Below are 26,501 nucleotides of genomic sequence, written 5' to 3'. Positions count from 1 at the left end.
GGGACATTCCCTAGTTTTATAATAAGCAATGTTCTGAATTGACCAACCTTGGTACCCTGTTTTCTTTCTATAGTGCATTCAGGCTCAAACAGAATATCATGGAGCAATTTCCAAGGTCTGATAAGTGGTGGAATCTTGGAGCTGTCCTACAGCCTTCTCCCTATACTGTGAGGAATTAAGCACCATAAAAGCTCCAACTTTTTCTCCTTCCCTTATTATCAGATATGTGATGTGTACACGTTGGGAAAATAAAGCGTTGTTACATAGGGATACCAAAATGTAATACCTCAAATATATATATATATATATTAAGTTTTATTTATTTTAGTATAAAATAGTAAAGCACTTAATTATTTACACAGACCTATCACTGAAAATAATTCTCAAGTGTAATTTTTATCATTTTCTGACTACACTTTACATTCTTGTAATGCTTCATCAAGATGTACAAGTTTAGCACTTTCTTCCCAAAGTTTCTTTGCAATCTCCTCATTCAAAGCTTGTGGAGCAGGCTCTTTTTCTTTTAGTGCATTGAAATATTTTCCAGATGTGCCTTGGAGATCTTCAGCTATAGCAAGGTAGATGCTGGACTGTGCTGCCTGTCTTGGTGTTTTTATCAAAAACCAAAATAGGGGACCTGCAACAATAAATACTTTATTAGCACTAATAACTACCAGTTATTTACTAAGTTTAGTGTAGCTATGTAGTAACAGTGCAGATGGCAAAATCTGGCTCAAGCTGGCCATACACTGAGCAAATTTTGGTTGGTTCCCAATAAACCGAATGAAATTCGTTGAATGAGTGGTCCTGTCATCACCACTCCACTTGACATGAGAAAAATCAAAGTAGATCACCATATCCCCTCTATGGAAACCTTTCGATATCTTCAGCTACTACATTTATTGAACCTTTGGTGAGAAACACTGATTCTCCAAAAACTCTGACTTTTAGTCAGCATGTAACTTTCATGCAACTACTAAGGGTACTCTATCCATGATTTATAGGTCCATTCGCAATCACCTAGCGGAGCCGCTGCCCCTGTACTGTGCTCAGTGAGCCCAAGACTTGTGGGCACCCTTATCACAGGACTGGACACATATTTGGCAGGCCACCTCGAAGTGCTCCCAGAACATTCAGGCATTAGAGATCTCCTATGAAGTTCTCACTCGCTGGTACTTCACCCCAGCGCGCATAGCTAAATATGTTCTGGGATATAATCCTCTCTGTTTTTGCAAGTGCAAGTATACAGGAAAAATGTACCATATTGGTGGTCCTGTCTGGTGGACTAGAGTATATAACATCAAAACTATAAAAAGAGAGCAGCATGGGATCCTTGTCAGTGAGTATCGGCAGTGGTGTTATTAGGATAACACCACTGCCTATGCTCACTGGCAATTCTGTGTTGTTCTCACCCACTCTCAGGCTGGATGTCAAGTACCTTAGATGCAAGTGTGCTGTTTTTATTGTTGAATAAATCTTTCTGATCATATTAACGAGGATCCCGCATAAATACCTCGTTACATGTTAACTGGCCTATATTTGAAGTTTGCTGGTACCATTTAATTGCCATCTGAAGCGGAATGCTAAAGTGCGCTAACTGGTTTGTGGATTTTTTTGTACTTCTATTTAGCATATATAATATTTACTCAGTCATGCATATCATTCTGAGGAAGAATCTTAGCAAAGCGCTCCTTGAGAGACCGTTAAAGGATATTCCTTTGCAGATCTCAGACATAAATTAAGTTCTTTTTTTATGGCAACAAGACAAACTATAGCATATGCCTGAAAATAACTAGGTTCTCCACTTTGATAAAGTTAAGCCTAGAACCCAGGGCATTTTCATTAACGAAAAGCTGACGCTGGTACTGGAGGACAAACATGATAGGTATATCTATATAAAAGCAGCCCTATATATTAGGCAGCCCTGGTTCAATTACCAGCCGCTATCTACATTCACTGCCCGGATGTCCCACCTTTTAAAGAGCCAGCCGGACCCCTGGCATGACCTTCCTACTCCCTTCTTTTTTACCTTAATCACTCCCCCACTTTTTTTTCTCTTTTTCCCCTGCTCTTGGGAGGACCTTTTTTCCTGTTTCTGACATTGAAGGTTGCTTTTTTACTTGGCACAGCCTGGCCTTATTTTTATGGTCCTATACCTCATCAGCATTCCTAGAATGTGACCTTTTCTTTTTATATAGCATACACACATTGAGGGTCGTACGCTTGTCAAGGCAATATACATGTTGAGGCTTAGGCTTCAGAGTTATGAGCGAATTTATCATATTGAAATAATTGTTATTTTGACATATTGCTGTCACTACGGGGACCCATGTGAGGGTCCAAGTCTTTATCTCACTTTATGGATACTGTCTTTTTTGCTGCCTACGAGCCTACACACTTGTATGTCTGTTATTGATGTATCAATAAAGTTTTTTTGGTACAAGAAAAATCAAAGGAGATTGGCAGAAAACTGCTGGCTAAACAGCAGCTGCATTCATTCCGATGCAGGCACTGTTCAGGTATTCCAACATCTGCTAGTGCCAGCTTTCAGAATACAATAGCCACAGTGGGAGATTCGTTCATCCACGCAGTTTTATGGGTGTATGGGCAGCTTTAATTTATTGGGATGAACACAAGTGTTTCAGAGGAAATGTTTATCTCACCCAGGACTGTACTAGAAAATGCAGACTTGTGCATCCCTGTATGTCTGCCGAGTTCTGTGTCTGCAACACCTGGATGCAGAGAGTTAGCAGTCACCCCTGTTCCTATGAAAAAAAACAAAATGGAAATTTACTTTTTTAAATATACATCCTTAATAAGCATAACATTGAACAACACTACTAATAGCTGCCTTCCCCAGATTACTAAATTAAAAAAGCCAATCAATAATGAAACCAGAATGCTACAGCACTCAAAATTAAACACTTGTTTACAAGTTATGTGTATTATTACTCCATAAAGTGCAATTTACTCAATGCTTCCCCAATCTAAAGTGCAGATAAACATTGCACTTCATGGAGTAATAGTACACATATTATGATCCTTTTAAGAGTGTTTAATATCGAAACCAATTTGGTTTCATAAAATTGAACACATTTTTAAACATTGTAACGCTCTAGGAATTGAATATTGAATTACAGGGGTGGGGCTTTGCACTGGGAGGAGTGCAAAGCCCCACCCCTGGACATACAAAAAGGCTTAGGTCATGTGAACAGTCTTTGCTTAAAATCCAAGCAGCTGCACAGGACAACTGAGATTGATATTGTACACTTGGGGGTGTGGATAGGGGTTTCCTTTTTATATTTGATCTGATTATGGCATAATAGCATGTAGACTGCCACCTGGCCAATAGTCCCACTTGGCAGTTTGTTTGAGGAAGTACAATGGCCTGCAACTTTTTTTTTTCTCAATAAACATGGAGTTTAGGGCCTCAATCACATGGGCGCTGACACCTGTAGTCTGTGAATGGGCCATGTGTTTATGCGGCTTGAGCCACTTGATGTTGTGTGCAGACAGCTCATTTTACGTCTATAGGGATGCAGCGGCTGCATGCACAGATACTCATCCAGGTTTGCCATGGTGAGAAGCTCCAAATGCACACAGTCTGTACTTAGGGCTGTTCATCCACATGTCTGTGAAATTGGCAGGAGCAGCTGTGTATGTGCAGCTGCTGCATCCCCACAGACCTAAATGGGACCTGGTGGCCCAAACTGCATAAACACATGGCCCATTCATTGTCAGTACCCTTGTGAATTAGGCGTAAATTGAATCCCTCTAAGAAGAGGTATGTTTTGATGATTTCAAAACTTCATGAATAAGGTGATTTTTTTTATGACTGACTCACCTTGTAGCCTTTTTGCCAGTTCATTTGTAAATATAATATTAGCCAGCTTGCTTTGGCAATAAGCTGCTTTTGTGTCATATTTCTTCTTCTCCCAGTTTAAATCCTCAAGGTCGATATCCCCTACTATGTGTGCTAAGGACGAAACATTGATGATGCGGGACTGACCAGAATTCTTCATCTTATCAAGCAGCAGGTTAGTCAGAAGGAAATGACCTATAAAAGTGGTGACAATAAGGTCATATGAGTCAGTAATTGTTTTTGGGTAACGATGTCAATATAAAATAGATCGCTAATGTATAAAGGCTACTCTAATGAGGTTGGAGAATACAGTTTTCTTTACTGCCATTTTTTTTACATGTAATGCCTTTTATGTCTAAAGTTTAGATGTAAACCTTACGTGAACATTTCATTTGCTAAAGCATTGTGTATCATAAAGTGCCTTTTTTTAATTCCTGGCATGGACATCATGCTGTGGAACCTTGATGAACATATTGTAGGCAGGAAGGGGGTGATGGAAGCTATGAATTTAAAAATACTGTAAATTACCCCTGCAATTAATTTAGTGATTGGGTTTATGAATACCTCATAGCTCAGTTTTGCCATTCTGAATATGCATTACTGTTGTTTCACATTATAAAATCATATTTAGCCATCACCCATGAATTATAAAACTTGACTGTTTCAGGAGGACCATACAGGTCCTTAAAGTGGTAGTAAGCTCAGTATTTTTATTTTTTTTAAAGGGCCCAATATATATATTAGCACATTTGGGCAGACTTGCCTGCCAGCGCTGCACTGTCACCACTCCCAGCACTTTCATACTTACACAGTCTTCCTTCCAGGTTCACACTCTCTGGCATTTGAGTGGTCAGGCCGCGATGATGTCACTCCTGTGATTGTGCACAGGAGTCACAATTGCGGTGCGGTGCTCTCTGCATTCTGGGGCTCGCCCAGCATGCCCTGAATGCAGAGTACACTGCGCAACTAGTAAAAGGCACAAGTTTAGTGGATATTCACAGAACTTACAGGTAAGAATTATTATATGCTTACCTATAGGTACAATTTTAAAATTGGAGTTTACTACTTCTCTAAGTAGCAAAGGTATGTAATCAATATTACATAATATTACATAAGAGATACAATTAAAATATTAGCAAAACCTTGAAAATGCACACTGAATAATAAAAGGGATGTAATATCAAACTACAAATCTGATGGAGGCTGTCATTGTCCAGCTCAGAAGATGCATAATTCCTTCACAGAAACAAAGCATCTCTTTGGCGTGAGTGTGACTAGGTGTTTTCCTTGAATTAGAAAAGTCTTAATGACTGATTCCTTTTAAGGTTAGCAAAACTGTTTTGTAAGCTGGTACATCACAGTGTTTCATGGTAGAGTCAAAGCACATATAAATCATATCAAATCAATGTAACGTAAAAATTTCAAAAACTTTACCCAAATGGTTGACGCCAAACTGCATTTCAAACCCATCTTCTGTCTTCCAGAGAGGGCATCTCATTACTGCAGCATTATTAATGAGAATGTCTATGTGTTCCACCTCTAAAGAAAAGAAAAAAGAAGAAGAGATTGCACAAAAATATCATCTTTACAAAGATTAGCTTACAGAAAATTATATAAATGCAAACATGTGTGCATGCCAGTTCCAGGTATTATAACAGAATGAAATCACTTCTCTTTAAAAAATAAACATTTGGTTCTGTTACCAGCATGATGGTCAGACTTATAGCTGATGCATTCATTTTCAGTGCCAGTCTCTTGATGCTCAGAGACAGGGTGAATAATAGTAGCTGGTCAGTGTTGTGTCTCCACTATTCTCTATAGCAAAATATATCAAAACTAATCTACTGTAATAGCCACCTCAATACAAGTGGTCAGGAAATATAGTTCAGTGTATCGCCACCTATAGCAGTCTCTGTTAAAGTCAAGCAAGCCTAGCCTACTGGTATGTGGCTGTCTCTGTAATACCATGTTCACTGGCCAAGAAGTACAGGAGGCTAAAGAAAGGAATAAGAAGAGAGTTCCTTTTATTTCAGGGATGCAGTTTTCCACAGAGGATGGCTGAGATTGATGTCTTGCAGGAACATAGTCAGTCAAATGTGTAGATGGGTCAGTTCAGACATAGTCAGAGACATGATCAACATATAGGGTCAGTATACGAGCAAAGGATCAGGTGGCGATGATTAGGGATGATATGACTGCTATGGCGCTAATCAGGGACACTAGAAACCAATTGGTCAGGAGAGTAACAGTAATAACTATCCAAAAATGTGTTTCTTCTTACATCAAGAAAAAACTAAATGTTTGAGTAATACCACCTTTTAGTGTAGACTGTTGTCACATGGACATCTCAAGCTGACCAGCTGAGATTCTTATAGGATTTATTCAGACTTACTTGTGAAATTGGTGCACCATTATTAATAGTCTATTTTACATTGTGTTGTTTTTTTTTGTCATAGTTCTGTCTATTGTTGTGTTTGTTTTTCATAGTATTGCCCTTTGAATGCCTCCTGTATATACATTATGTATTCTTTGGTCTGCAAAGAGCATACATTACAACATATTACCTCTTAGTATGTCCTTTGCAAATTCTTTGATCGACTTTGTTGATGCCAAGTCCAAATGTTTAGCAAACACATTATGATTCAGGGTCTTGCCACGAATTTCTCTTGCAGCATTTTCACACTTGTCCATATCTCTACATGCCATAATTATTCTGCCACCTATACATTAATGACAAAAAACATAAAATATACCTTTTGATTTCTAAGCATGCACACATATAGTATTCAATAAAGGTGAGCAGCTCAACAAGGTGCATAAACTACCAGTATTTTGACAAAAACTTACAGACATGTGTAAATGTCTCTAAAACTGTGTAATTACAAGTGTTCTCTGTGCATTCATGTAAAAAATACACTTCTAAGCATGCACACATATAATATTCAGTGGTGAGCAGCTCAACAAGGTGCAAAATTTCAGTATTTTGACAATTCTATGGACATGTGTGCATGTCTCTCTAAAACTGTGCTTTCATTAGGACTCGTTTACACCGCAGTCCCCGCTTCAGTGTGCACTTTTGCATGCCCGTTTTCATGCATTTGTAAAGCTTTTGCAGTGTGTGTTTTAGGTGTTAATGTTTTTTTTTACAGAGTTTCATTTATATGCATTTGCAGTGCCTTCATGTGTGAAAAGCACAGCAGTCTGTTTTTTTTGTTACTTTTTTTTAACACACCTTAAAGCGGAGCCCCACCCAAAAAGGACATTCCGCTTTAAGCCTTTGTCCCCCGCTCCCCATTAAGGATTGGCACTTTTGGTGAGTGGGTCCCCTTATTTGACAGGTACCCCCTCCGCTCCCACTGCAATCGCCGAGACGATCGGAAGTGGAAGTTGTCTCCCCCCTCTCTCCATGTAGTCTTCTGGGACACGTGACTGATCCCAGAAGACTACGCGGCCATCCACAAAGCGCAGAGCTTCTCACGCATGCGCAGTGGGCACCCGGCTGTGAAGCCGCAAGCTGTCACAGCCGGGGGCCCACACTGAAGATGCCAGCACCAGGGAGAGAAGACAGCCAGGGAAACCAGCTGTAGTGAGGACACCGCTGGACTGAGGGAAAGGTAAGTGTCTGTATGTTAAAAGTCAGCAGCTACAGTTTTTTTTTTTTTTTTTCAGCTGGAACTCCGCTTTAATGGAGTGAAATTGGCTCATTGAAATACATTTATTTCCTTGCATATGCATATTTGTACTGCATTTAGAATTGTGTTCGACTGCATCTAGTCTAAACAAGCCTTCAGATGGAATCTTACCACATCCCAATCAAATTCATCTAAATGTCACTTTCCCATTCAGGTACAAATCCATTTCTGGGTATACAGTAAATATTTCTTTATTGTACATCCCAGGACAACAGGGTAGCTTCATCTCCCTTACAACAGGGTTGTGCTGCCACATTCAGGTGATTAGACACTGGCAAAAAGATTGGAAGCCCCCTCCCAGGCATAACCCCTTTCCATTGGGCAAGGTTCAGTTTTTTTTTGCTAGTGTCACATGTCATGGTTATGTTGGTGCAGTGTCTGCACGATAATGTAGCTTCCATCTAGGATTAGGAGACTAGTTTTTTGCAGATCAATTTCCTACAGCTGTTCTATGCTCAGAGAAATGGTACCTGGACCCCGTTCTCAGCACCCTGCGAACCGATAGGGTGCCATACAGGTCCAGGGTCGTTATCCCCAGCTCTGCAGTTGAGCCCCTGAATGGCCCTTGCGGTACTGGTCATGGTTATGTATGAATAATGGATTTTTGGGTGTGGAGGGGGGAAATCTTTGGCATGGACTTGTGAGTGCTCTAGAGAAGCCCTTGCTGGTACCCTCTTATAGTGATACATCCCTTCCCCAAGATAGGACAGAAAAAGTGGCTCCCTGAACTATTTAGATTTACTATTTATTTTTATTCTGTGTATTACTTGTACACATAATAATTTCCCAAGCCTTAGGGGCAGTGGCAGGGAGGCTCTGGGTTTTCTCCAATGCTTGCATTCACTTTTACACAGGAAGTACAGGCCCTGGGGCAGCAGGAGTGGTGCCTGGGTGGTCTACAGGTCAAAGCAGACCAATGGCTCTCAGGGCTACAGTTTGCAGCAGAACATTCCTCCTGGGATTACCAATCAATCCAGTATTGAGAGGCCACAGAATCTTTCCTCTGAAGAGGTGGGAGGCACAGGTAGATTAGGAGGAAACCTCATGGGGTAACAAGCAGATTGGTGCTTATTGACTCAGTGACTTCTCACCTGACTTGGACCATGGTTTACAGCCAGGGTCACTATATACACATTCAGCAGGCCATGTCTCCTCAATGGCAGAGAGGAGGGTAGGTAGGGGGTGATGGCTCCGAAATACCTTTTTTAGGTAGGGATGAACCCGGGCACAGCCCCTCATGCAGCCTTCCCCTGGAAGTCAGTATGTATAATGCAGCTTTGACTCCCTCCATCTATCTGGAATCAGTGCAAAATATATTCCCATGGGCAACAAGTTTAAAGGGCTAAAAATAACACCTATGTGGCTTAAGGCCAAAGTTAAAAAAAAGATATAAATAATAAGAAAAGAGCTTTTATTAAATATAAAAATGGAGGAAAGCTATCATTGTTTAAACATTACAAAGAATATAACAAAATATGCAAAAAGGAAATAAAGGCTGCAAAAATTATAAACGAATGACAGATTGCAAAAGATAGCAGGACCAAGCCCAAACAATTCTTCAAATACAGTGGGGCAAAAAAGTATTTAGTCAGCCACCAATTGTGCAAGTTCTCCCACTTAAAAAGATGAGAAAGGCCTGTAATTGGCATCATAGGTAGACCTCAACTATGAGAGACAAAATGAGAAAAAAAATCCAGACAATCACATTGGCTGATTTGGAAAGAATTTATTTGCAAATTACGGTGGAAAATAAGTATTTGGTCAATATCAAAAGTTCATCTCAATACTTTGTTATATATCCTTTGTTGGCAATGACAGAGGTCAAACGTTTCCTGTAAGTCTTCACAAGGTTATCACACACTGTTCCTGGTATGTTGGCCCATTCCTCCATGCAGATCTCCTCTAGAGCAGTGATGTTTTGGGGCTGTCGCTGGGCAACACGGACTTTCAACTCCCTCCAAAGGTTTTCTATGGGGTTGAGATCTGGAGACTGGCTAGGCCACTCCAGGACCTTGAAATGCTTCTTACGAAGCCACTCCTTCGTTGCCCAGGCGGTATGTTTGGGATCATTGTCATGTTGGAAGACCCAGCCACGTTTCATCTTCAATGCCCTTGCTGATGGAAGGAGGTTTGCACTCAAAATCTCACGATACATGGCCCCATTCATTCTGTCCTGTACATGGATCAGTCGTCCTGGTCCCTTTGCGGAGAAACAGCCCCAAAGCATGATGTTGCCACCCCCATGCTTCACAGTAGGTATGGTGTTCTTTGGATGCAACTCAGCATTCTCTCTCCTCCAAACACGACGAGTTGTGTTTCTACCAAACAATTCTATTTTGGTTTCATCTGACCATATGACATTCTCCCAATCCTCTTCTGGATCATCCAAATGCTCTCTAGCAAACTTCAGACGGGCCCGGACATGTACTGGCTTAAGCAGGGGGACACGTCTGGTACTGCAGGATCTGGGTCCCTGGCGGCGTAGTGTGTTACTGATGGTAGCCTTTGTTACGTTTGTCCCAGCTCTCTGCAGGTCATTCACTAGGTCCCCCCGTGTGGTCCTGGGATTTTTGCTCACCATTCTTGTGATCATTTTGACCCCACGGGGTGAGATCTTGCATGGAGTCCCAGATCGAGGGAGATTATCAGTGGTCTTGTATGTCTTCCATTTTCTAATTATTGCTCCCACAGTTGATTTGTTCACACCAAGCTGCTTGCCTATTGCAGATTCAGTCTACCCAGCCTGGTGCAGGTCTACAATTTTGTTTCTGGTGTCCTTCAACAGCTCTTTGGTCTTCACCATAGTGGAGTTTGGAGTGTGACTGTTTGAGGTTGTAGACAGGTGTCTTTTATACTGATAAGTTCAAACAGGTGCCATTGATACAGGTAATGAGTGCAGGACAGAGGAGCCTCTTAAAGAAGAAGGTACAGGTCTGTGAGAGCCAGAAATCTTGCTTGTTTGTAGGTGACCAAATACTTATTTTCCACCATAATTTGCAAACAAATTCTTTCCAAATCAGCCAATGTGATTGTCTGGATTTTTTTTTCTCATTTTGTCTCTCATAGTTGAGGTCTACCTATGATGCCAATTACAGGCCTCTCTCATTTTTTTAAGTGGGAGAACTTACACAATTGGTGGCTGACTAAATACTTTTTTGCCCCTCTGTATATTAATAATAAAAAGGTCTGGTCCAAGCATGTAGGCCCTTTACAAAATAATCTAGAGTAGGTGACTGGGGACAAAGAGAAGGCAAATTTATTATATACCTTGTTCAGCTGTGTATACAGAGGAGCATGGGGGAGCTCTTGTCCATGATAGGCATGTTATGGACACAGCTCCAGATGATCCACATTGGCTCACAATTGATATGATCCAAAAATATTTGATCAGAATAAAAGGTGAATAAAGCACCTGGACCGGATAGCATACACCCACGGGTGCTAAAAGAATTGAGCTCTGTCATTTCAAAGCCATTGTTTCTAATTTTTAGGGACTCTTTAGAGACTGGCAAAGTATCACTGGATTGGCGTAAGGCCAATGTGGTGCCAATATTTAAAAAGGGGTCAAAATCTTTACCAAGTAATTAAAGATCTGTTAGTTTAACTTCTATAGTTGGGAAGATACTGGAAAGTTTAATAAAAGACCACATAGATGAATTCTTGCTGGAAAAAAATGTTTTATGCAACAGACAGTTTAATGTGAAGTCTACAGGCTTGGAAAAATCTGTATGTTTATAGATAGAAAACTGGCTAAAAGATCATATTCAGCGAGCAGTGGTTAATGATTCATACTCTGAATGGTCTAGGGTTGTCAGTGGTGTACCCCAAGGTTCAGTGTTGGGACCCTTACTTTTTAATAGATTTATAAACGATATAGGGTCTGGGATTAAAAATACCATTTCAGTCTTTGCAGATGACACCAAGCTGTGCAGTGGAATAACGTCCTTACAGGATGGGCAACTATGTGGCAAATGAGGTTTCATGTTGATAAATGTAAGGTTATGCACTTGGGGGCTAAGAATATGCATGCATCATACATACTAGGGGGAGTACAACTGGGGGAATCAATGGTGGAGAAGGATCTGGGGGTTCTGGTAGATCATAAGCTTAATAATGGCATGCAATGCCAAGCTGCGGTTTCTAAAGCGAGCAAAATCCTCTCTTGTATTAAGAGATATAGACTCCAGAGAGAGATATCATATTACCCCTGTATAAATCATTAGTAAAGCCTCATCTGGAATATGCAGTTTAGTTTTGGGCAGCAATTCACAAAAAGAACATTGGGGAACTGGAGAAAGTACAGAGAAGGGCAACCAAACTGATAAGAGGCATGGAGGAGCTCAGCTATGAAGAAAGATTAGAGGAACTGAATTTATTCTCTCTTGAGAAGAGGAGATTAAGGGGGGATATGATCAGTGGTTCATATAGTGAACTCGGTGTAGTTATTCACCCTGAGGTCATCACAGAGGACAAGGGGGCACTCTTTATGTCTGGAGGAAAAGAAATGTAATCTCCAAACACGGAACGGTTTCTTCACAGTAAGAGCTATGAAAATGTGGAATAGACTCCCTCAAGAGTTGGTTCTGGCCAGCTCAGTGGATTGCTTTAAAAGGCCTGGATTCTTTCTTGGATACACAGAATATAACTGGTTACTATTTATAGGTAACGTTGATCCAGGGAATAACCGATTGCCTCTTGGGGGATCAGGAAAAAAAAAAATTTCCCCCTGCAGGAGCAAATTGCATCATGCTTTGCTGGGTTTTTTGCCTTCCTCTGGTTCAACTGTGGGTGTAGGATTATAACTCTTTTTTTTATGATTGAACTGGATGGACTTTTGTCTTTTTTTCAGCCAGACTAACTATTTAACTATGTAACTGCTACCTCCAGGGCACCTTCCTCCAGTTACTTTGCGAAAAGGGAGAAATTCTCATCTGCTATTGCTGGAGTACTGTAACAGCTTTCTAGAACACTTGCTGGTTTGGACTGCCCTTGTTGCAAACAGAAGCTTTCCCCCTCTCTAGTAAAGGGAGGAGGAACCAGTGGAGAAGGCGGAGGAAGATAAGAATATTATGCTAAAAGAGGACACTGAACAATCCTCATCTGTGGAACCTACTTCTGAAGAACCCCAGGGTCAGGGTTTATCTCAGACCTGGAAGGTCTTAGTGAGTTCTCACAGGATTTGTCTGGATCAATTGAAGTTTTCGCTTTCTGAGTACTCTAATCCAAAAGCTAAAGGATTTGGATCACCGCATCCACTACAACATCCTCAATCTTTTCCTGTACATTATAATTTAAAAGCATGCATTGTACGCGGACTGGGCTCACCCTGACAAAGTGCTAATTCTGCCAAATAGGTTTGGTCTACAATATTTCATGGAAAGTGAGATCACTAGAAAATGGCGTACGCCTTCAGTGGATCTGCTAGTTGCTGATCTCATTAAGACCCTCACGTGCCCAGTGGAAGAGGTCCCAGTTTTTAAAAATGCCTCAGGCAAACCTCTGGAGGCTTTATTTAAAGCGTCATTTGCTTTGGTGGGGGAAGCATTACAGTTGGCAAGTTAAAGCATGTGCCAAAGGGTTAAAGTGTTAATAAACCCAGGGCCCCTGCATTCACTATATCAGGTCTCCCACAGTACACAGAATGTGGAAATACAATTATTTTAGTAAATATAAACTGCTAAATAACTTCTCATCAGCAGTTAGAGCAGTCTTGTGACTTCTATCAGTTTTCAGCAGAGTATTGGTTAAGGCCTGTAGGAGGAGTGTTCATTCTCCCTTGATTTTCCTATGAGGCTACATAACCCCTGACCCTCTGTCTAGACAGCCCTGAGCTGATCACATGCACTCTCCCAAGTAAAAAAAAACCTCTGTGGCAACACACACCAAACTGAGCATGTGCAGCTTGCCCCCCAAGGCTCTGTTCTGTCAGCAGATGGATTGGGGACAGTAGAAGAAGGGGAGGATCAGAGAAGACAGGATCAAACATCCTTTTTACACAATGTGGAGGATTAACCCCTTAGGTTCCACGGTGAGTATAACAAGCATGCTTTACTGCATATACAGACTGAATTTACTGTTGTGGGTTTAGTAACACTTTAAGGTCTGGGCTTGTCACCATGATGAGGGATGCAGGAGGTACAAAATGAACAGAAACCTGCAGAATTTATCATATATTGTTAATTTCCGAGTGGGCACCTTGAAGGACTTTCTGGACTGGGGGTCTTGTCCTTACACATGCGCAGAATCTTATGGCTTAAGTGTTGGTCAGTAGAATTGCCCTGCAAGAGGTATGTGGAACATTTGTTTGGTCCTGTCCTGGATAATTACACCCAGAAGGTGACTGTGGGTAAGAGTACTCTGAACAACTTAAAAAGTAGGCTGAACAAATATCTCTGAGGATATCTTTGAGGATTCAGGTGGACTTGCTCAGGTCACCGTCAATCCATTGACTCGCCTTTGCATGGCGGTTATGGGAATGATGGTTGTTTGGATGATTTGTGTTATTCAGTTATTGTTATCTGCAGTCTTGTACCGTCTGAGACCCATCCACTGGGAGGGGAGACAGAGCCTGTCCAATTCGGGCACCCAATCGACCATCTTGGTGTGATCAACTGCTTTTAAGGGCAGAGGAGAGATCTGGGGTCTTATTGACCCCAGATCTCTTCATAATGAGTACTTGTCACCAGGGGAGGACTGACAACTCATGGGGTCCCCAGGCAATAGGGAATCATGGGGCCCCTATGACTTGCCCACACTCAAAGCACACCCAAAAAAGCCTATAAAAAGGTACCAGGGGCATTTCATGGGGCCCCATACTGACCCTGGTCCCTCGGGCAGTGCCGAGTGCGCTAATGGTCAGTCCGCCCCTGCTTGTCACTGCCCATTGGTATCACCATGAACATCAAATCATGGGCAGTAATTCTAGCATCACACCTCCTGTATAAATCTACAGTGGTAACCTGTAAAGGCTTCAAAGTGTCGCCTATGGATAGTAAAATTGACACAGTTTGTTCCCGTTGTACGGGAGTGTCCAAGTTTAAAGCATGACATGTTTGGTATCTATTTACTTGGCGTAACATCATCTTTTATATGCTACTAAAAAATTGGGTTATATGTTGTGTTTTTTGCATTAAAATTAAAAAAAGTGTATATTTTCTCCACAAAAATTGTTTGAAAAACTGTCAAATACCGTGCAACATAAACAATTGAAAAAGCCACCAATTTATTTTCTTGGGTCTATGCTTTAAAAAAAAATGTTTGGGAGTTCTAAAGAATTTTGTAGCAAAAAAAAAAACATTACAAGTTTAAGTCGTCATAAAGCCCCTTTCATTTTTAAAAGACCCAGACATTCCTAAAATCACCTCTGATTAATAAAAAACATGAACCCTTCATATTTTCCATTTTTTATCAAGACAAGTAGATTGTCATGAGGGACAAGTAGATTGGGACTCGTATTAGTCCTTGGACAAGTAGTTTTCAAAAATGTCCATACCCGTGTAAATGAATCAGTTCATATTATTTGTCATGCGCAGTAAAAACAGTTCGATTTTTTAACGGGCAAAAAACACGTTAACCTTTCAATTTATAATTTGTTGAGCAGCACTTTTCCAACCTGTTCCTTTGATTTGTATTTATTTAATTTTTTTGGCTCTGAAAGATCAAAAATGATTTTCTATTTGTTCCCATTACATAGACAAAAAATTAAATGAATGGTCCAAATGATGGATTTCTGATTTTTTAGTGCTTAGACTACAAAAAGATGCAGTGTAACATATTGTTACATTTGTATCATTCTGTTCATTCACCTGCAGATGATGTAAATTAAAGCAACCTGACAAGTAAAACTTTTTTTTTTTTTTACACCATTTGCCTACCAGGCACTTTTACCCCCTTCCTGCCCAGGCCAATTTTCAACTTTCAGTGGCGATGCACTTTAAATTACAGTTGCGCTGTTATGCAATTCTGTACCCATATGAAATCTGTATCATTTTTTCACACAAATAGAGATTTCTTTTGGTGATATTTAATCACCACTGGGTTAATTATTTCTTGCACTACAAACAAAAATTTTTTTTATAAAAAATGCGCTTTTCTTCATTTCGGATATAACATTTTGCTGATCACAACTGTCACCAGTCAGTGTCTCTGATCACTGGCACACCAGTTATATGATGACACTGTACTGCATTGGTGACAGTATGTAAAAAAAAATAAAAATTGTGAAAATGTTTTTTTAATTTCTTCATATTCCACAAAATTATGAAAAAAAATGACAACTTTAAAAACTCAACATGCCTCTTAATAAAAACATCAGACTACTTTCTGAAAAGCTGTCATTTTGGGGGTATTTGTACTGTCCTAGCATTTTTGGGCCTCAAGAAATGAGATCAGCCATCAGTACTGTACATCAGGATTTATCAATTTTTATATATATACCATAGTTTGTGAACTCTTTAACTTTCCTACCAACTAAATAATAGACATTGATTTGGGTTATTTTCACCAAAGACATGTAGCAGAATACATTTTGGCCTAAATTTGCGTAGAAAGATTTTTTTAAAATATATTCTTTAGCATTTTTTTTAACATATAAAAAAGTAATTTTAACATATATTTTTACATATATTTGTAAATGCATTCCAAAAATGTAGATTTGTATTTTTAAAGACATACAGTATATTTGAAATGTATTTTAAAAAATATTTGTCATATATTTTGTAATAAAACGAGAGAGAGAGAGAGAGAGAGAGAGAGAGAGAGAGAGAGAGAGAGAGAGAGAGAGAGAGAGAGAGAGAGAGGTAGAGAGAGGTAGAGAGAGAGAGAGAGAGAGAGAGAGATTTATTGAAATATATTTTGAAATATATTGAATATGGCCAAAATTGTAGCATTTCAAATATATGGCAATATATTTGGGAGACTATGTTTAAAATATATTTAAGTGCTCTTGCATGGCAAGACCACTTACTGTTATCTCACATATATATTCTTATTATTATAGCCAAATTTACCACCCTAACTCCTCCCACAGTTTTTACACTACATAGACAGTAATATACCGAAACGTGCAGATTGTTCCCGATTGGTGTGCTATTACTTTGTGGAACTGAATGGTTCACGAAATATCGGCGTTTTTGTGGTGCAATTGGTCCCATAGGAATGAATGGCAGAATGTTCAAAACTAGAGTGGGAGCTGAAAAAAGCTAGAGTGTGAGCTGAAAAATCAGGACATGATTTCTAAACTGCCACCACTCCATCATTTTCAAGCCCACCTATACAAATCTTATATCAAAACGTTCAGCTATCCCTGCTGCCACTAAAAATGTCCACAGCTAAGCCATAGTCCTGATAGTTTTCACAATATGACCATTTGTTTGCAACTCAACCCGCCCATTGACATTGTAGACTACTGGTGGAGGCAAGAACACTTCACACAATTTCCCCAGAAATTGTAGCTTTTCTAGTTCAAGTATATTTTTCTTCCATATGGGACTATGGGAGGTTAGGGGATCAGCAGCTGGCTGGAGGACTGGGAGTGGGAAGTGCTGGTTCACATATATGTGGATTGGATGCGGTTTGAACCACATCCAATCCGCATGACATGTGAAATAAAGAAATATTATACTGACAGCAAATAAATGACTATGTGAAACAAATCAGTAAAATAAAATTCCAATGCATCAAATGCACAAATACTTCAAAATAAGTCCACCAAAAGAAAATTACAAACTGTGATAAAGTGCAAAAGTCCTTCTAATCCGCTGAAATCACTATGTAAGCGCATCACAATAATTGATTGAATAAAGTGCAAGAATAACTTCACTCAAGTATCACCCCCCATGCAGTGGCACTCACCAGATATCGTAGCCCATCTATCGTGAGTGTCAGACGTTATAAATATCATCAATCGGCTAGCCCTTCATCAATTAGAGACTGATTAAGTGGAGGGACATCCTCCAAACGGCTAGGTGATAATACGCAATATAGTTGCTCAGATTTGCATTTTGTCTCAAACAGGAAAGCACACCAAATATTGGTAAGACCACTGATGGAGTGTCTGCACTTTCCTCCGTGGAATACAACGTGATGTCCACACCCAGCAAAGTTCCTCTTCTGCCCTCTCTTGCTAGGTGTGGACATCAGGTCGTATTCTAAGTTATTCTTGCACTTTATTCAATCAATTATTGTCATTCGCTCACATGGTGAATTCAGCCGATTAGAAGGACTTTTGTACTTTATCACAATTTTTAATTTTCTTTTGGTGGACTTATTTTGAAGTATTTGTGCATTTGATTAATTGGAATTTATGTTGTTGATTTGGAATTGGAATTATTTTGTTGATTTGTTTAACATATACATATATATTTGCTTTCACTATAATATTTCTTTGTTTATCGATTTTTTGTCACTGTGTTATATATAATATTTTTTCTTTTGCGCTGCTTTCACTTGTCATTATAAATATTCATGGGGAAATTAGGTTATACTCACTATTTAAGGCAGCAGCATTTATTATTATAATACAGGATTTATATAGCGCCAACAGTTTGCTCAGCGCTTTACAATATAAAGGGAGACAATACAGCAACGATACAGTTCAATACAAGAGGGTTAGGAGGGCCCTGCTCCTTGGAGCTTACAATCTAAGAGGGAGGGGCTAATGGTTCAAAAGGTAATAACTGTGGGAGATGGACTGGTAGGAGGAATAGAAGATTCTGTTATTAGCTGAAGGCAGGCTAGGCTTCCCTGAAGAGATAGGTTTATATATATTTATATACATCTTATTCATTTATTTATGTGAGGTGTTCACTATTCTCTTATTTAGTTGTTAGGTTATTGATATTCATATATTTTTCTTTTGTGCTGTGAATATACGCTTGATATATTTATCTTTTTAAATGACATGTGAAATAACATTGCTTCCTATGGTGCCTGTTCACATATGTCTGGTGCATTGGTAGTACGGATTCAATGCAGACTGAAAAAGAGTCATGTCCGATTTATAAACAGTGCAATCCAGTTAAGGTGCGGATTACAGGCTACTGGCTTCTATGGGAACCATTTCTAAGCCGCATATCCTGACCTGAACCTGTCCTAAACCTGACCTGAACCACTGAACAACTACTGTGTCAATTAACTGTGAAACTTGAGCTTCAATCGCATAAGTGTGAATCAGCATGGAGGCCACGGCCCAGTTGTTGAGAACTGCTGGTGTAAGGTATGAGGAGGAATCTGCAAAATAGCATTTTCCTTATGCAAACTTTTTGAATATCTCCAAATTTAAAAGCCTCATATATTAGTGCTGCCTTTTGTACCGTTACTTGAGGCAGCCACGAAAAATCTTACCTCTTTTTGCAAGTTCCATAGCAGTTTCTTTACCAATGCCAGTGTTAGCTCCAGTAACTATTACTGTCTTTCCAACTATATTTGCTTTGCTTGGACATTGTCCACCACCAACATAATCCCTAGACAAATAGAAAAAAAATAAACTTTTTTAATGGAATACCATTATGTACTGATGTTAATCTGTTATTCATGAATTAATAGGCAGCACACATCTGCTTCAAAGCTCTGAAGACGACAGAATTATGTGATCCCCAAAAAATGCATCAGATATTGGGGGAGATACTAAAACTGAAGATGCAAAATCTGGTGCAGCTCTGCATAGAAATCAGCTTCCTGGTTTTAATGCTTTATGCACACTGGATATTTTAATAATGCTGGTAACGCTAGCTGTGTAAAGTCATGTTAAAAAACTTGAGTCTTTCAGCAGTTTTTAGCGTTTTTGCATTAGCGTTTAGCTGCTTTTTTATACCAAAATATAATTTTTTTTGCTTATAAAAATGTCCAAAAATGCCGGTTTCCCACGTTTTTCAGCGTTAGAGCATTTTTACAGCTAAAAGCCTCCTCTAGATACCCATTAGTCCTGGGTTTTTTTCTAGCCAAAAAACATTGATTACAGTCTGTGTGCATGGACACGTAGGATAACATGCTGGGGAGTTTACTGGCTGTAGAAAAAAACATCAAAAACAGCAGCTGTGAAAACATCCAGTGTGCATGAGGACTTACCCCCCGGTGACATCAAGCCCTACTTTGAAATCATGCGACTAACAGTGACGTCGCATGATTTCAAAGTCGGGTGAGATGCCGATTTCAGGTGCGATTTTGCAAGACATCTGACACAGATGTCTATGCAAATCGCATCAAAAGTAGTGCATGTACTACTTTAGAAATCAATGTGGCTCCAACCAAGTCGGAACCGCACTGATTTGACCGCTGTAATTACGGACAATAGGGTGCGACTTGGCATAAGATTTGCAAGTCGCATGGCATGAAAATCACATGCCAAGTCGCAGCCGATGTGACCGGGGTGTTATTATCAAAGCTTAACTAAATTGGCTGAAGTTAGAAGCTCACTGGCTTCCATGCACAGCTGCACCAAATTCTGAGCACTCCAATTTTAGTAAATCTCCACTATTGACCTTTTTTTAGATGCAGTTCCACTCCCAACTCAATGTGCCAAGCTCCATAAACATGCACTTCAAGAGCCTGCTAAAATCCTCAGATTCTTTTCAGATTGCCCCAGGATCTCCAGTACCCGAGTTGTTCTACTAAGAGAATAGCAATTGGAGTTTGGATTTTTGCACTCAGTCCAATCTCCTCTTGTGCACTATACCTTATAGGCAAAAAAATTGAACAGGCAATATCACTGAAAAAAAGAGAAGGGGATGTGTAAGGGTACTTTCACACGGGCGTTCCGTTTTTTTGTTCAGTTCAGTCACGTTTCAAAGAAAAAACGGATGAGTTTACATCCGTTTTTTCATCCGTTTACATCCGTCTTTCATCCATTTTTTCATTGGTTTACATCCGTTTTTCATCCATTTACATTGGTTTACATCCATTGACATCCGTCTTTCATCCGGTTTTACATCCGTTTTCATTGGTTTACATCCGTCATTCATCCGTTTACATCTGTTTTTACATCCGTTTACATCCGCTTTTCATCCGTTTACATCCATTTTTTTTATCTGCTTACATCCATTTACATCTGCTTTTGGTCCGTTTACATCCGTTGACATCCGATTTGTTTTTTTTGGCGGAAGAAAAATAGTGGTTTCTTCTATTTAAAAAAAATGGATGTTAACGGATGCGGACATTAACGGATGTAAAAAGATGCTCATCCGTTTACATTCGCTAGTCCATAGAAATACATGGGGGTCCGTTTTTCATCCGTAAACGGACAAATGAAAAAAGACATATGGAACGCCTGAGTGAAAGGAGCCTTAGAATGTAGCATGCCAGCTCTAGTTGCTATCTGTAAAGGGATTTAACCACCTCCCACCCGCCATATAGTAATATGACGGGTGCAAGGTGGTTCTCTCGTTCTGGGAGGATGTCATATGACGTCCTCCCATTCTCACTGCGCATGCGCGGCTCAGGGAGCGCGCAGCGCGGTGATCGGCGGTGCGCTGTGTCCCTCGGACACAACGGATCACCGATCACGGAAAGAGCCGAAGATGTCGGCTCGGTCATGTGATCAGCTGTGTCCAATCACAGCTGATCACATGTAAACAGGGAAATGCCGGTTATCAGCATTTCTCTCCTCTCGAGCTGTCACATTGACAGCTCGAGAGGAGAGCCGGTAATCAGCTTTCCACGGAGGGGACATGTACACTGATCATCAGGGCACTGATGATCAGTGTGCCCTGATGATCAGTGTAGCCCCAGCAGTGCCACCTATCAGTGTGCATCAGTGCCTTATGTCAGTGCCTATCAGTGCCACATATCAGTGCCTACCAGTGCACATCGATGCCACATCAGTGCCCATCTGAGCTGCCTTTCAGTGTCACCCATCAGTGCCAGTCAGTGCCACCTATCAATGCCAATCAGTGCTGCCTATCAGTGCCAGTCAGTGCCGCCTAACAGTGCCATATATCAGTGCTATGTATCAGTGCTGCCTTTCAGTGCCCACCAGTGATGCCTGTCAATGCCTCCTCATCAGTGCCACCTATCAGTGTCCATCAGTGCAGCCTATCAGTGCCCATCAGTGCAGCCTCATTAGCGCACATCAGTGAAGGATAAAAATCACTTATTTACAAAATTTTATAACAAAAACTAAGAAAAAACTTTTTTTTTCAAAATTTTCTGTGGTTTTTGGTTTGTTTAAGAAAAAATAAAAAACCCAGAGGTGATTAAATACCACCAAAAGAAGGCTCTGTCACAAAAAAAATGCTAAAAATTTCATATGGGTACAGTGTTTGACCGTGCAATTGTCACTCAAAATGCGACAGCGCTGAAAGCTGGAAATTGGCCTGGGCAGGAAGGGGGTATAAGTGCCCTGTAGGCTAGCGGTTAAACAAGAGCAATGTTTTTTTATGACATGCAAATGTAAAACAATTTGAAAGGATTTCTAACAATGCTGAATTTGGAATTGAAGCTGATAGAGAAATACTCACATTTACTTTTGCAATTGCTTTTAATATGTGTAAATACCTCATGAGGCATCTGAACTGTTTTTTCCCCCTGGTCAGTGTAAGGCCACATGCACACTGGACATATTTACAGCTGCATCTAGGGGTGTCTGGTGGTTTCTTTCCCCTGTATCTTAGCCTATGTGTCCATGCACACACAAACGTTTAGAGGCAAGAAAAAAACACTGCCAGTGCGTCTAGGAGCAGCAGAGTTTTGAAGAAAAAAAAAACATTTGACGTTTCTGAACACATCTAAACATGTGTTAACAACTTGCCCACCAGAAGATTTACCCCCCCCCCCTCCCCCTTCCTGACCAGGCCAATTTTTGCAATACGGCGCTGTGTTACTTTAGCTGACAATTGCGCAGTCAGGCAACACTGCACCCAAATGAAATTTATGTCTTTTTTTCCCACAAATAGAGCTTTCATTTGGTGGTATTTAATCACCTCTGCGTTTTTTTGCCATTTGCGCTATAAACCAAAAAACACATCAAATTGCAGTTACCTTAGGGCAGTGTTTCTCAACTCCAGTCCTCATGGACCCCCAACAGGTCATGTTTTCAGGATTTCCCTCAGATGAAACAGCTGTGGTAATTACTAAGGCAGTGAAACTGATCAAATCACCTGTGCAAAATAATGGAAATCCTGAAAACATGACCTGTTGGGGGTCCATGAGGACTGGAATTGAGAAACACTGCCTTAGGGTCACACGGCCCGCAGTTGTTTGGGCAGCTCAATCATTTGAATGTGTTTCTGTGCCCGCGTATCCTGCTGAAAAAAAAAGGTACATGCTCCTTTTTTTTAAAAAACGCAGCCACATGGAAACTGCATGGTGTTTTTGACCATGCAATTTCCACGCGGTACCCTTAAACGCACTGCGGGCTGAGATGCATAGGTGCCATTCGGAATAAATGGCAGCTTTGTGTGTCCTGTAAGAGCAGTGCGATGTGGCTGCAGGTACAGGTGCGATTCCTGGACCTGCAACCAGCCTGTAGACTGCTAGTGTGAACTGAGAGCTAATTCAGGCTCCATTAACACTGAACTGAGCGTTTTTCAAGCGGTTTCTTTTTCAGGCGTCTTTGAACTTTTTTTTAAGCATATTGGCAAATGTTACAGGCGTTTTTTTTGTGGCCAATAGAAATAGAAACAGCTGCTATTTGAACTTAAAATGCCTAGAAAAAAACGCTCATTCCACTGTTCAGACTTTTTCCATTTAAGTCTATTGGGACAAAACGCTCAGATATGCTTGAAAGGTAGTGCAAGTATTTTTTTGAGCGACAGGCATTTTGCAACAGGCAACAGAACGCTCAAGTGTAAAGAGGAGCCATTGGAAATAATGAGATTTTACTTGTTGAGCATTTTTGAGCTTCGAGCTGAAAAAACCGCTCAAGTGTGAATGGGGTCTCACACATGTGCGGTGCGGATTGCAGCTCAGGTTTTACAGCTAATTGATACAGTAGTTGTTCATAGGTTTACATCAGGTTCAGGACAGGATTAGCTCAGGATCTTATCTTGTTCACACATATGTGGTTTAGAAACGGTTCCCATAGAATTCAATAGCCTGTAATCTGCACCTGAACTGGACCGCACTGCTCAGACATAACTCTTTTTAAAACCGCACCGCCAGTGCACTAGACATATGTGAACAGGCGCCATAGGAAGTAATGTTTTTTTACATGTCATGCAGATTGGATGCGGTTCAAACCACATGTACTGTAACGGGCACCTAAAACAGCACTGAATCCGCACTGCCAATGCACCGGACATATTGAACAGGCACCATAGGAAGTAACGTTTTTTTACATGTCATGCAGATTGGATGTGGTTCAAATCGCATATATGTGAATGGGCTTCTAAAACCACACTGAATCCGCACCGCCAGTGCACCGGACATATGCGAACAGGCACCATAGGAAGCAATGTTTTTTCCCATGTCATGCAGATTGGATACAGTTCAAACCGCATATATGTGAACGGGCACCTAAAACCGCACTGAATCCGCAGCGCCAGTGCACCAGACATATTGAACAGGCGCCATAGGAAGCAATGATTTTTTACATGTCATGCAGATTGGATACAGTTCAAACCGCATATATGTGAACGGGCACCTAAAACCGCACTGAATCCGCAGCGCCAGTGCACTGGACATATTGAACAGGTGCCATAGGAAGCAATGTTTTTTTACATGTCATTCAGATTGGATGCGGTTCTAACTGCATGTATGTGAACGGGCACCTAAAACTGCACTGAATCCGCACTGCCATTGCACTGGACATATTGAACAGGCGCCATAGGAAGCAATGTTTTTTCACGTCATGCAGACTGGATGTGGTTCAAACCGCATATGTGAACGGGCACCTAAAACCGTACTGAATCCACACCGGCAGAGCACCGGACATATTAAACAGGCACCATAGGAAGCAATGTCTTTTCATATCTCATGCGGATTGGATGGAAGTTCAAACCACATCCAATCCACATACATATGAATGGGCACTGACCGTATTTTTTGCTCCATAAGACGCACTCCCCCCCCCAAAACAAAATGGGGTAAAACGTCCGAGTGTCTTATGGAGCAAATATGAGGCTGCCGACCCGGTATTCCTGCTGCCACCGTGTTAGAATACCGGGCCGGCCACTCGGCTGTTCTGTGCAGCAGAACCTGCTCCTTGGTCCTACCCGTTCCTCACCATCTTCTCTCCCTGGCGCCGGCATCTTTAGTGTGGGCACTCGGCAGTGACAGCTTTCGGCTTCACAGCTGGGTGCCCACAGAGCATGTGCAAGAAGCACTGCACTTTGTGAATGGTTCAGCAGTCTTCTGGGACCTGTCATGTGTCCCAGAAGACAGGGGGGAGGACAACTTCTGCAGAAGTGGGAGCGGGTACCTTTCAAATACGGCCCTTCCGCTCCCCAAAGGTCTGCTGTCTCTGGTCATCTCCTGTACTGTGTCCGCAATCTCTGGTCATCTCCTGTACTGTGTCCGCAATCTCTGGTCATCTCCTGTACTGTGTCCGCAGTCTCTGGTCACCTCCTGTACTGTGTCCGCAGTCTCTGGTCATCTCCTGTACTGTGTCCGCAGTCTCTGGTCACCCCCTGTACTGTGTCCGCAGTCTCTGGTCACCCCCTGAACTGTGTCCGCAGTCTCTGGTCACCCCCTGTACTGTGTCCGCAGTCTCTGGTCACCCCCTGTACTGTGTCCGCAGTCTCTGGTCACCCCCTGTACTGTGTCCGCAGTCTCTGGTCACCCCCTGAACTGTGTCCGCAGTCTCTGGTCACCCCCTGTACTGTGTCCGCAGTCTCTGGTCACCCCCTGTACTGTGTCCGCAGTCTCTGGTCATCCCCTGTACTGTGTCCGCAGTCTCTGGTCATCCCCTGTACTGTGTCCGCAGTCTCTGGTCATCCCCTGTACTGTGTCCGCAGTCTCTGGTCATCCCCTGTACTGTGTCCGCAGTCTCTGGTCATCCCCTGTACTGTGTCCGCAGTCTCTGGTCATCCCCTGTACTGTGTCCGCAGTCTCTGGTCATCCCCTGTACTGTGTCCGCAGTCTCTGGTCATCCCCTGTACTGTGTCCGCAGTCTCTGGTCATCCCCTGTACTGTGTCCGCAGTCTCTGGTCATCCCCTGTACTGTGTCCGCAGTCTCTGGTCATCCCCTGTACTGTGTCCGCAGTCTCTGGTCATCTCCTGTACTGTGTCCGCAGTCTCTGGTCATCCCCTGTACTGTGTCCGCAGTCTCTGGTCATCCCCTGTACTGTGTCCGCAGTCTCTGGTCATCCCCTGTACTGTGTCCGCAGTCTCTGGTCATCCCCTGTACTGTGTCCGCAGTCTCTGGTCATCCCCTGTACTGTGTCCGCAGTCTCTGGTCATCTCCTGTACTCTGTCCGCAGTCTCTGGTCATCTCCTGTACTGTGTCCGCAGTCCCTGGTCATCTCCTGTACTGTGTCCGCAGTCCATCGGCTCAGAATGTTTTTTTTCTTGATTTCCTCCTCTAAAACCTAGGTGCGTCTTATGGAGCAAAAAATACAGTAGGTTTGCACTTTTGCGGGTGTGGGACCTGTAGGGAAAGCACATGCGGACCATGAGGATTCACTGCGACTGCATTTTTAGAATGAAGCAAGAAACTTTTCTTTTCTATGGGATATGCAGACACAGCAGCCCATTTTAATGAATGGGCTGGTGTGCCTAAGCAAATGTGCAGAACCCTAGGGTAAATGAATGTACAAGTTCAGTAACACACATGTTCTGTAACAAATGCTGTGTTATTGGTGGATAACATGCATATGACAACCTATGAAAGCTACACTTACTTTAGAAGGACCGATCCTCCTATAAACGTTCCGACCATGGAAGCTCCTACTACGTACTTATTCATGATCTGCTAATAAACAGAGATGAAGTTCATAGAAGCAGCACACAGCAGACAGCCCTCAGCACACAGCAGACAGCACACACAGAGGTCACTGACAAGTCTCTGCACGACA

The 26,501-nt window shown here is 41.5% G+C and overlaps 1 protein-coding gene across 1 annotated transcript; it reads right to left on the bottom strand.

The window, feature by feature from the left end:
- Positions 1-296: 296 nt before the first annotated feature.
- RDH13 (retinol dehydrogenase 13) lies at positions 297-26,501 on the bottom strand. Its single transcript, XM_089681756.1, has 7 exons — positions 26,328-26,501; positions 18,898-19,016; positions 6,427-6,582; positions 5,297-5,401; positions 3,845-4,057; positions 2,664-2,765; positions 297-637 (listed from the first exon to the last, which is right to left on the bottom strand). Exons 1-7 carry the CDS (start codon positions 26,390-26,392, stop codon positions 411-413), a joined length of 987 nt encoding a protein of 328 aa, XP_089537882.1. The 5' UTR covers positions 26,393-26,501; the 3' UTR covers positions 297-410.

This window comes from Staurois parvus, unplaced genomic scaffold (assembly GCF_062004578.1).
Source record: "Staurois parvus isolate SC_StPar_1 unplaced genomic scaffold, SC_StPar_1.0 ptg000277l, whole genome shotgun sequence".
Taxonomy (NCBI): Eukaryota; Metazoa; Chordata; class Amphibia; order Anura; family Ranidae; genus Staurois; species Staurois parvus.
Note: the sequence above shows the minus strand (reverse complement) of the source record. Positions and strands in the feature narration are given on the sequence as shown.